The sequence below is a fragment of the Ascidiella aspersa genome, chromosome 4 (genome assembly GCF_963924565.1).
Source record: "Ascidiella aspersa chromosome 4, kaAscAspe10.2, whole genome shotgun sequence".
Classification (NCBI taxonomy): Eukaryota; Metazoa; Chordata; class Ascidiacea; order Phlebobranchia; family Ascidiidae; genus Ascidiella; species Ascidiella aspersa.
In genome coordinates, this window is record NC_139450.1 from 5151542 (window position 1) to 5164248 (window position 12707).

Below are 12707 nucleotides of genomic sequence, written 5' to 3' on the forward strand. Positions count from 1 at the left end.
ACCCCCAAGGGGTCCATGGACCCCAGTTTAAGAACCCCTGATCTATCGCAACAAAGTGTGGCCATTCCGGATGTTTTATAAATTGTGAAATTGTTCTATTTGTAAGTTTGACATCACTTCGTGGACCGCGTGTCGTCATAAAAATTGCAAGGAAGCGTTTGTAAAAACATAAAAAGTTACTTTTGATCGCTTCTGTTGTTTTCATTCGTAAAACAAAGCTACCGCAAAAAAAGGAAAATTGAATCGCTTAAATCGCGTGTTTTTGGGCCCTCAAGTAAAATTCTTGTTTGCCTTTGGGACTTTTGGCCGTCGAGTCAAGTTGAAACTGGAATTAGCTTGTATCCCGGGCTGCGCTCGAATTTCCACTAGCTTCCCGTCTTGGGTGTTGTCGACAACACTGCGCTGCCAAAATTCGATACGCTGTCCGTCCGTGCAGGAACGGGTGCCGCTGCTTGCACTGTGACGTCACAAAGTCGATTAGCTCCCTTTCACTCTTTTTTTTCATTTCGCATCTCGCTCACCCAAGCTTCTCCGTCAACAGCTTTCGCCTTGTTCGTGAAATGTCGGCCGAAAGCAAAACCGCGGGCATAAAACGACTGGACTTAAACGTCCGTCTTTCAATGTGGCGAAAATCGTTTCTGTTTCATTTGACCGATCTAAATTCTACCGAATTATCACGTTTTTTGAATTTTTTCCCGAAAAAATAAACACGACGAGTGAATTCTGAAAGAGAAAAGTTTTTACGACATTTCACGACTTTCCCAGCAAATTATACCTAAGCGGTTATATGAAACTTATTACGCACTATTTATTTATCCTTAAACAACAGTTAAGTCAATTTCTCATTCATACCTAAAAACTTGTTAATTTTAAGAAAAGTTTTATACATATATATATATATATTTATTTTTTTATTTTTATATATATATTTTTTTTTTCGGGGTTAAATTTTTGATTAAAAAGTTTTTTTTTTTAATTTACTACTCTTTTCAACGTTTTTAAACTTCTATAGTTTGCTTGGGCAAGTCATATTGCATAAATTGTATTTAAGAATTACCCAGGTTCGCTGACCTTTCTAAGGTTTCATAAAGGAACAGGGCAAAAATAAGGACATATAGAATGATTGATTTGTTTAACCTTTCTAGAATGTTTTGTGGTATTTTTTTAACTGACACTGGTACGGCGAAATATCTTTGCATTGAACTCCCACCCAAAAAAACACATTTTTTAGCAACACGGTTCTCTACGTCAAGCTGCTCTATTTCAACCAAACCGCGTAGACGTAGAAGGAATGCGGCTTGAAAGGCCATGAGTTCGAATTTTACACCTTTTAAGGTGGTCTTTATTAATTTGCGGATGACTTACTTCGTGCAAAAATGTAATAACTTTTGTATACTCGGAGTTAATCGGCGTTCTTTCTAAGCCTTGATGAACAGAAATTATGTGTAACCTATTTAGTAAACAACCACAGAGTAAATAAGATATTATTGAATAGTCAATGTCGATGCGCAAAAAGGCGAAATAAATCAATTTATTCGTCTTCACTTTGCAATACTGAGAAGAAAAAAAATAATAATAGTAGTGGTAGGCTAGGTGTTCCCAAATGTCGTTTTTGTAATACCCTTGTTTTTGTGGAAGCTTAGGATATAAATAAAAAAGGCCATATTAAATTTCTCGATATGTTGAAACAACGAACAATCTATTAATGTGAAAAGTTAATCAAAATAAGGCAAAAAAATGTCATACATGACGTCATAAAGTGACGTCACAGTACGAATAGACTTCAGCAATCTGCTGATTTCAGGCCGAAATATTTGAAAGCTAAAATAACTCTAAATACATTCAGTACAAAACCGTTTTGTTTTTAACTAAACTTTTTCCTTTAATTGGGAATATTTCCTAAATGTACACTAATATTTCAATTAGGCCTTCATGGACCCCTTACAACTAGTTCAAGGACCCCCAAGGGGTGTATGGACCCAGTTTAAGAACCCCCGGTTTAAAGGGTTGCATTTTCAAAGCGGTCGTGTAACTAATTTGAGTTAATCTACCTTTATCTCAAGTGGATAGCAAATCAGGAGCACGCGTACCCCCTCGATCGGTTGCTATGCGGTGCCCGCGCAGTTATTTGGTGAATCCTAGCAACCGTATCCAATTACCACTCCAGCGCTTGGCGTAGCGTGTCGGGCGCTTGCATCAATTTCACTGGCTTCCGCGAAAAGGCGAAAGAAAAACAACGCGAGAATGCCTCTTTCGGCCTTTTTTGATGTCTGTTTATTCCCGGGCTGTGTTCTTACGTTCTGTATGCGCATCTACACTAGACATACATCGTCTGGCATGTTGCGTTCAACTTCGCTTGTTCCCCTATATACGTTTCGAAAAAAGGGTGATTTTAAATTCAGGATTATTGCGTTACCCTCCTTATATTTATTTGACCTGAATCATTTTTTGACCCATGCCGGACACACTCATATGAGCTTATACGTTGGAATAACACCCCATTCTCGATTTTCTATGCTTGTAAACGTCTTCTAATAGCAATGATGATAGACTGTTTCTACGTTGTAATGCATACACATGTCCTTGCCGAAAAGCCCTACAAATAAACGCTTTATATTAAACATTTCTGTATTTGAAAAAACAGCATTAGCAATGCAATACACTCACGTAAGAAACTGCGATTTGTATTCTTGAGTTTTGCTCATCAATATAAGATTTAAACACGAGATGGGTAGACATTGAAAAAATAATTATTCAAAACATTGCCCTTTATAGGTCCGGAAAACGGGGAAACATCAAATTAAAACGTATATCCTGCATCCTTTTTTTTATATATGACAATATATAAACATAGAATTTGTCTTACTCAATGCAGATTAACTTTAAAAGACTTTCCGACAAAGATTAAGGGCTTGTTATTACGTCGTTTAAAATCTAATAGCTATTACTTTAGAGCGACACAATAAAACGCTAAACACTGTCAGCTGATGTCAGCTTTCTATAACAGAATTCTTTCCAGGTATAAACATTACCAACCACGCCTTCTATCACTATGTTTTTGAGCCAAATCAAATTGGCCTTGCGTATATGCAGAGTCATCACAAATTGCAAAATTGTTTGGCACGCGTTTTTCTTGAGTAAGTATAGCAATATCATTCCCGATTTACTGCATAAGTAAATATTTAATAAAGGTTGTCTATTCAAGTTAACCCCTAAATTACGAGATACGAGTAAAACCTCGTCTGGCTTTTGTCATAAGTGGTGTATCCATTCTTGCCACATAGATAATACTATATAGATACCAAAAAGACACGTGTTTAAATCAGCACAATTTAAAATGAAAGGTAAACAAATGAAGGTAGAAGGACCTTAGAAAATGTATTCAAGGTGATTACCGAAACTATATTTAGTTTTAATTAAGTGGGGTGTAGAGTGGTTGAAATTCATGCGAAGTGCAAGGTTTGGTTATATTCTAGAAAAGTCGTTACGTTAATCGAAAGTTTTTCAAAAAGTTACATTTGTTTATTCTTTACACAAATAGTTATATTGCGTATCTACGGGTTACCATAATTTGTCAACTATCCTCCTGTGATGCACGAAATTAACTATATTTCTCTATCTAAAATAAATCGTCATAAATTAACCATATACACCAACATGGTTTTCAAAACATAAACAAACTGTTGCCTGGACCCTTTACAGTTGTTAGGGTTCAACGCAGGTATGGATGATTTCAAACGATTTTTCTCTCTTTTAAGATCACATTTAACGTTTTTGATCGTCATCAGAATGCGTTTGACAAAGTCGTTTTTAATAAATCAAAGAAATACTTTTTTACATACAGAAATATCGAACCGCCGAATTTCCTACATCATTAAAAACACCATATTATCAAAAGTAAAAAAGCAAAAACATACGCAATGTTTTTATCTACATACAGAATTGTCATACCGTCAAATTGCCTACATTATCAAAAACACCATACATACGGGGCCGTATAGTCTTCTAATTAATTTGATCTATTTATGGCGTCACAACAGTTCTTTATATCTTATTTAAAAAATGCTCAACATAGTATATTCTCTATTAAAATATAACAACTTCTTTCAGGTAAAATATCATTTAATACGTTATGTATTGTTTCTATATTTTTTATCCAACTAAAACTGATGACGCGCTAAGAATCATAAGGTCCATCGTGTACTGAACGATCAATATATTTTACATTTAAAGCACGGACATTTGGATAAAAAGTTAAAAGTATCTTTAAAAATTAATTTTACTGTAAATTCCAACCTAAATATTTTTTCCGTAAATTCCAATATAACTATAGACTATAGGATAGTTTACATTGAGTGTGTAATATACAAGGAAAATTTTATGTAACATTAGTCGAAAAAATATTTTTAATCTAAACTAGGAAAACTAACAATCACCAAACATTGGTATGAAATAAATGACCTCAACTCGGATTACATAATACACGAGAAAAAACCTGATCACGCATGGCACGCGTGTCTATAAAATCCACTCTACAGGTATAATCCCAAGGCTTCACAAAAGGACGATGGATATCCGATCGCGATCTCGACAAAGTCGCGGTAATCTTGTTCGATACAAATCGAAATCCCTCAAATCTGGCGATAATCTAAGTCCTGAGCTCGGTACACCAGTAACCGGGCCGATCAGCAGATTGAAGCACGTATAACTCGAAGAAAGGCGAGAAGTTTCGACTCCGTGAGCACTTTCTCGTCTCACGCCACTCGGCTCATGCACTAGGCTGGGGAGGCTAAGGAGGAAACAGGGACGTGACGCACAACTCGGGCGTTGTTCTCTTGTTTCCAGTGGCAAAAATGGGAGAAAAAAGGCGGTCATGTGCGCTCGCCTTTTAAACGGGCGTCAACTGCATCAGAAGCGCTGAAGCCGATCAACTTCGCTCGCCCCATTGGCCGCCATAGAGTCGAGAGTGGAAAACGAAAGCGCTCTCCTGGACTTCTGAGGCTGCGCCGAGCTGAGGCGTCCGCTGCTCATCGGTTGAAAGTGAAGCGTCGCGCTTGATTGGCCGTCTGCATCGCGCGCATGTTTTCCGTCTTTCGCCGAGATGCTGTTATTATAGAGGATAGAAAGCGTTCGGGTCATGCACGCAAAATTGAAAGTCGGCGCATGAGTGACCACGATGGGGCTCGCGCCATGAGCAACTGGATAGCTTACCCGCTTGTACAAAGGGTTTTAAATGCCTCGACAAGCGACGGCGCTTTATTTGAGTGACACCCTTACGGTTAATCAACTCAAACAAGATGCTTCTAAACAAAACAAGCTTTTTACCAAATTGCAAATTTTTATCTTTATATTTGGCATATACTTAAAAAATAAATTAACGTGACAAAATATTCGAAGTTTCTATTTGTAATCAGCCCCAAAACAAAGTCTTGCGTCAAATCCTAAACTTTGCATCAGCTGTTTAACAAAAAGCTAGACAGATATTCGTTAAACAAGTAATGAGCCTATAAATGCTGAACCTTGGTGAAAACATTCCACTTAGCGTTGCTGAGTCATTCATCCAATTACTAACAAATGAGTAATTCACTTTGATGCTTTAAAATCCCCGACGTAGACCCAATTAGTGTGCGGGTCAAATTTTATTCTAAAAATTAGGTGATGGTTGGCACAGAATAAACACTTTGTTGTTGAATTAGTCAGTGTTCGAAGTTCGCGCATCGCTAGTTTCTATTAGCGTTATTGCATCGTTAGTTTCTTTAGTGTCATTCGTAGCCTATAGTCTATGTGTTACATACGTTATTTTCACGAACCTACTGATACTATCATTTTTTTAGGCCGGGAAAATTGCAGCAGCAGCAGCCCCGTAGCTCGATATAATCGTTGCCCAACAATTTTTCGCTGACAAAACGTTTTATTCGGGTTATATTTGTACCAAACTAAAATGAAGTGGATACAATCAGAATGCATAACAAAACTTGCTTCATACCATAAATCGGTTATGGTCCTGAGATGTTCAGCGTACGTACATTGTAAAAGGCTTATATCTTCATGATATTACTGCGTTTGACATCTGGTTGAAACAGTTATTTTGCTACCTACGCAATGCTCGATGCGATAATAACAGACTTGTTTGTCTGCGTTTTAGAAAAGTGCGTTGTGAAACGCAAAAATAGAGGTCTGTAAAGTTATAAAAAAAACATGTTTGAGTTTAATAGGCTAATAATCAAAATATTGTATGCTTCTTGCCCCTATCCGGGGAGGTCGAGGGCCACGGTTCATAAACCCTGATAAAGGGTATTATTTTTAACGTTAGGCTACGTATTGTGGGTGGATGATTATATGACACCCTCTTTTGAGTGGAATGCTTTGTATCCACGGCTAGTAGGCCTACAGAAAAGAGATGTTTTCTGAGAGTTAAAATTCTTAATTTCGCGAGTACTGGAATAAACATATTCAGTGTGTTTTCGGTAGTCTAATATAGCACTTGCTTTGTGATGTCAATTTGCATTTTGACAATATCTTAACATTTATTTGCAATACACAATCTAGTCTTTTAGTGGTATAAACACAATTGCAGTTGGTTAGTTAAATGCATTCAGTGATATCACAGTTAAATTTTTTTTTATGGTCTTAGGCAGAGCTGCGGAATCGGAGTCGGAGTCGGGCCTCGGGACTCGAGGAGTCGGTTTGTTTTTGCCGGAGTCGGACTCGGGACTCGGGACTCGAGGAGTCGGTTTGTTTTTGCCGGAGTCGGATTCGGGACTCGGGACTCGAGGAGTCGGTTTGTTTTTGCCGGAGTCGGACTCGGGACTCGAGGAGTCGGTTTGTTTTTGCCGGAGTCGGACTCGGGACTCGGGACTCGAGGAGTCGGTTTGTTTTTGCCGGAGTCGGACTCGGGACTCGAGGAGTCGGTTTGTTTTTGCCGGAGTCGGACTCGGGACTCGAGGAGTCGGTTTGTTTTTGCCGGAGTCGGACTCGGGACTCGGGACTCGAGGAGTCGGTTTGTTTTTGCCGGAGTCGGACTCGGGACTCGGGACTCGAGGAGTCGGTTTGTTTTTGCCGGAGTCGGACTCGGGACTCGAGGAGTCGGTTTGTTTTTGCCGGAGTCGGACTCGGGACTCGGGACTCGAGGAGTCGGTTTATTTTTGCCGGAGTCGGACTCGGGACTCGAGGAGTCGGTTTGTTTTTGCCGGAGTCGGACTCGGGACTCGAGGAGTCGGTTTGTTTTTGCCGGAGTCGGACTCGGGACTCGGGACTCGAGGAGTCGGTTTGTTTTTGCCGGAGTCGGACTCGGGACTCGAGGAGTCGGTTTGTTTTTGCCGGAGTCGGACTCGGGACTCGGGACTCGAGGAGTCGGTTTATTTTTGCCGGAGTCGGACTCGGGACTCGGGACTCGAGGAGTCGGTTTGTTTTTGCCGGAGTCGGACTCGGGACTCGAGGAGTCGGTTTGTTTTTGCCGGAGTCGGACTCGGGACTCGGGACTCGAGGAGTCGGTTTGTTTTTGCCGGAGTCGGACTCGGGACTCGGGACTCGAGGAGTCGGTTTATTTTTGCCGGAGTCGGACTCGGGACTCGAGGAGTCGGTTTGTTTTTGCCGGAGTCGGACTCGGGACTCGAGGAGTCGGTTTGTTTTTGCCGGAGTCGGACTCGGGACTCGGGACTCGAGGGGTCGGTTTATTTTTGCCGGAGTCGGACTCGGGACTCGAGGAGTCGGTTTGTTTTTGCCGGAGTCGGACTCGGGACTCGGGACTCGAGGAGTCGGTTTATTTTTGCCGGAGTCGGACTCGGGACTCGAGGAGTCGGTTTGTTTTTGCCGGAGTCGGACTCGGGACTCGAGGAGTCGGTTTGTTTTTGCCGGAGTCGGACTCGGGACTCGGGACTCGAGTAAGACGTTGCAAAACTACCCGAGTCCCGAGTCCGAAATGCGCATGCGCAGTACCAAATTTTAAAACTGAAACGGTCGCCAAATGTAAATTGTAAAGGCGAAATAGCATATGGTGGAATATTTTCCAACCATGTATTTTGAGTGAATGAATTATACACCCCTATAAGTGAATTGCTGAATATCCACGTTATTTTAGTTAAGTAAATTGGTGAAATACAGGCTGTAGAGTTCGGGCGGGACTCGGGACTCGACAAAATCGCATATTTGACCGGGGTCGGACGTGGGAGTCGGGAGTCGGACTCGGGTTTATTTTTTTGGCCGGAGTCGGACTCGGGAGTTGGAGTCGGGTTATTTTTAACAGACTCCACAGCCCTGGTCTTAGGAATTCTATATTTCGAGTCTGCGGGACCTAACAAATTTTATTTATATATTTGTCTTCGGCATGGTAGGCGAAATTTTTCAATAGTCAGTCGACTTTAGCATCTGTGGAGCGACCATTTTCGTATTTCAGATCAATCAAAAACTGAAATATTACAATTGAATACCGTAGGCCTACTCCAAAAAAAATTTAATTCATTGCTAATCGATTAGATTAGATAAATAAGCGATTTACATTTTTGTAGCTAGTTTGAAGTGGGCCTTCGGACGCTTAGGCTAATTTAATACCTTGAAAACAAATGTTGGCACGCAGGAAATATTCGGCCAAAATAAAACATAATCGGCGTTGAACCATTTTTTGGCTATAATTTCAAAGCTGAAAGTCATTCCAATTAAGATAAACTGATGCTGCCTTTTATTTATATGGCGAAATGCATATTTCCATTAAAAGTTTAAGACCCTTGCTGATTGTTTTTTATTCGAAGCGGTGCGCTTCTCAAGCTATTAAATTTTAAAGTTGTCCCTAAGTTAAAAACATTGCAATAGATGGAAATACAACATTTATACGCAAAAGAGAAGAACCGCAAGAAAGTAACAACTTTAACACGCTTTAACGACGCCTCCGATAAATTTACGCGGCGCATCAGGGCGCTGCGGCGCCAGGTTTGGGAACTTGTGGGATACAAATGGATTTTGTTCTTCTAGTTGCCCTGTTTTAAAACCGAGCAGTTTATATTCAACAATTTCTGGGAAAAACGAAGTCTTGTTCTTCTCTTAATTAGGCAGTTTCCTTTTTATTGTTTTTTTTTAGTTTTTTAAGACTGGTTTGCGTTAAAAATAAGCGTTATTGGTCGTTAGGAACTGGTCGTCAACAAAATCGCAAAAGTGTATTTTTTAACTAGGCTTTACTTTTGTATTCACAAAAATGTCAGGCCCACCAGACCTACTATAGCCTACATGTCATGAGAATATTCTGGCCAACTGATGGGGCGAACGATCCATTTTAAGATCCTCTGCTAAAGGCCTATAGCCTATATAGGCTACTACCATAGTGATACTACATATATCCTTTTACTAATTAGTAGGACGAATATTTTTTGATTTGTCAAAAATAGTCAAAATTATGTTAAAAATTACACGTTAGGTCAAAATTATTCCCAGTCAAAATCGAATAAAAATTCACAAATTAACCATCCACTCTTAGTTTATCGTATCCGGTTCATCTCAAACTTCGTTTTTGCTTTATGTGATTGTGTATTTGACAAATGTTTTGAACAGTTTTGCTGCATTTTATTGCTTGTGATTTACAATTATCCCATTTCCTATTTTGATTACATGCTAGATCAGGGGTGGGCAATTATTTTAGCCGCGTTCGCATAAGAAACATAAAACGTTATGGCGGGCCGGGTCAAAAATGGATCTGAAATACATGCAATCTGACGTCAGAAACTCTTTTGCACGTAATATGACGTCAGGAAGCTAGCAGAATTGTTACATTACGTTTGGAGTTATGCAAAAATGTGCAATTTAAGTTGAATTTAAATAAAGCCAGAAGACGTCGCGAAAAAATGTCCACTATGTTTGTTTAAAAATGTAAAGTTGAAATTAGATTTAGAGGGGGACATGGAGCATTAAGAACACACAAGGCATTTATCAAGTTTTGGGGCGCTTTGACGCAAAAAGTTAAGATTAAAATACGAAAAAATTTCATACAAAAAAACTTACAATGTTTTGTTTTTTTGCTGTTCAAAGCTTGAAGTTGGACCGATGTGTTACTTGTGGTACAACGGCCATATTGCAAACACGATATAAATCGTGAGAAACACACAACATTGCATTAACTAAATTAGGTTGACAAAATATATTTTCAGAGTTTAGAAAACGTTTTGTATTTCGCTGATATTTTAAAGACGGAATACTTTCGATGCGCTAAGTATTTAGGCTGAGTTTGTTCAACTTTCGTTGGAGAGAGTGCCAAAGTGCAGGACGCTATTTGTCCGTAAAGTTGCCGAAAACATACGAGAAAGACAGAAGAGATTCGCGCGAAGCGCGAAAACAATTTCCGTTTTAGTATTTAAAACAGACGTTAATTTTGGCAATTATTTCTACGTTGTATTTCAACTGTTTACACATGTTTCTAAAATAATTCGATAGTTGCTTGTGCTTTTAAAATGACAAAAATATAAACTGAGCATTTTCCTGAGTTTTGCTTAAAAACCCGAAAAAAGCAATAGTCAGTAAAACATAAAAAACTTGTGGTTGACGACGACAAAACACTAATGCAGTATTTCAAACAACAATATGTTGTTTAAATCAATGTGTTTGTATAGGTCAAAATTTTGTCAAAAAAATTATTTTTAGGTCAAAAAACAATCGCCCTACTAATAAGTATTCTATGGTTTATGCTTACTTATAAAACATTTTTCTTAGTGTAAATCCCGCAAGTTTTAAAATTTGATTTATAGATTTTATGAACGCTGATAACTAACCTATACCTAAAAGGTGTTATTAAAATGAAATAAAACAAAAGAACACATATCGCCATTGCAGCCATCTCACGAGTTGTGTGGAAGACGCAAACTTTTAAGTAATAAGGGGTGTAAAACACTGTGCCGCTTTTTACTAGCAGAGTACTAGAAAAACAACTAAGCCTACGTATGGAGCCTATGGCAGTGGCAGAGATGTTTAACATGTTTGTGCAGCATGTACATAGTCAAGAATGCTTTCTTCGTCAAATTGTTAACAGTGTTCACCAATTTCCAAAACGTGATCTGTCAGAAAATGCAAAACTTTTCCTAACAAGCACTTTGCAAAGCGCAACGTGCTTGATGCAGGGAAACGTCAACGTCCTTAACATGCTTAAAATCCTCGTGAAAAGTATGAAACCCATGGCCCCATCTACATTATTGTTGGACACTATAAACTCACCAGAAAGAGTACCAGAGTTGCAGATGTTAGAAAAGGCAATTGAATCTGGTGTCCCCATGCATGTCAAATACCACAGACAAACAGATACAAGTGTAACCAATGTCATGTTGAGCACAAACAATCAGCCCATTCCAAATGTACAATACTCTTCTGGGCCCGACTCCGCAGAAACGGTTTTTGCATCTGGACAGCCATTTCTGCAACCCCTGGAAGAAACTTTATCATACCCTAGCAACAACCCAACGTGTTCAACACCAAAATCAAGTGGTGCTGATAATTCAGGCACTGAAAACTGTTTACCTAAACATCAATTATTATCAGAAACCGTTGCCAAAGATTGTGATGCACACTTACAAGTTAAAGATAGGAGGCGCACTGATTCTTCCTTTTCCACAAAACCAGAAAACTCATTTTCAAATAAGATAAACAAACAGCAATATATTCGGCAGGCGTTCATGTCTTTCCTAAATCACCAACTTCCAGCGGCCAACAGCTGGTTTATATTTGAACGGTTTGGATTGGAGCTGTCAGACCAGGATATCAACCACATTGAAGAAACAAACAAAGATTCATTTTCGAAAAAGTTTTTAAAGCTGCAAAAATGGTCAGAGGGAAGACTGTTTACCTCTAAGGCAGATGTCCAAAGTCAATTAGAGGAAGCAGTTCAGAAAATGGAAACTGCAAAACAATATTGCCATGAGTAAATTTTGGCAAGTTGACATATGGCCTTGCTGCTTACCTGTGAAACAGGTGTTCTAGGCCAATTTAGCAGAGCAGTAAAAAAACAAAAAAAACATTATTGTTATCCTTTCAAACAATCCTTAATGTGAAATTCAGCTCAGAGTCACTGTTCTATGATTTTCAGGGTCACTGTTCTGTGATAATCATATTTTAAAGCAAGGGTGGGCAACCTTTTTCTCTCTGCGGACCGTTAAATTTTAACTATGTGACACTTTACGCATCTCATTATAACAACCACATTGACTGTTATTAACTAGGGTATTTTGCAATTGAAAAGGGGTCTAACCACACCTTACACATGATGTAGGAACAAGATTTGCTTAAAGGGAAAAAAAAGATTGCTTTTAATCAGTTGAAATAGCCAAAAAATAAATGGCATTCTGCTCCCGATTGCATTCTAGTGCCTTCCCGCCAGAGATCTTTGGCGTGGAATGCTTGCGCGAAATCACGCCAGTAACGTCATTTGGTGTGAAATTTTGCCGGCCTAGTAAATTTACCAAAAATAAAGATTGTTTTAGAGTATTTATTGTCCTTTTTTGGCCTAAGATTTCAGCCAAAACATATACTTTGGTGTGAATATTTGGCGGCCAGAAATTATGGAATGCAGTCAGGATTTGTTCCCAGTTTAAAAAACATTTCGGGCTAGATCTGGCCCACTAGCCATAAGTTGCCCGACCCTGTTGGCTTGAAGACTATATCAGTTAAAAAGGTCCCTTAAACTGTAAAATAACAATAATTAAATGTAATGACTAGCAAAACTGTTGTTGTGTGTGTTG

The 12707-nt window shown here is 39.1% G+C and overlaps 1 protein-coding gene across 1 annotated transcript; it reads left to right on the top strand.

Annotated features, from left to right (window-relative positions):
* The first annotated feature begins 10928 nt into the window (after positions 1-10928).
* LOC146146792 (uncharacterized) lies at positions 10929-11894 on the top strand. Its single transcript, XM_083387065.1, has one exon. It carries the CDS (start codon positions 10929-10931, stop codon positions 11892-11894), a length of 966 nt encoding a protein of 321 aa, XP_083243191.1.
* The last annotated feature ends 813 nt before the right edge of the window (positions 11895-12707 follow it).

Bases quoted from the DNA above. Each gene is read 5' to 3' on its own strand.
- LOC146146792 (XM_083387065.1), top strand. From the start codon at position 10,929: ATGGCAGTGGCAGAGATGTTTAACATGTTTGTGCAGCATGTACATAGT.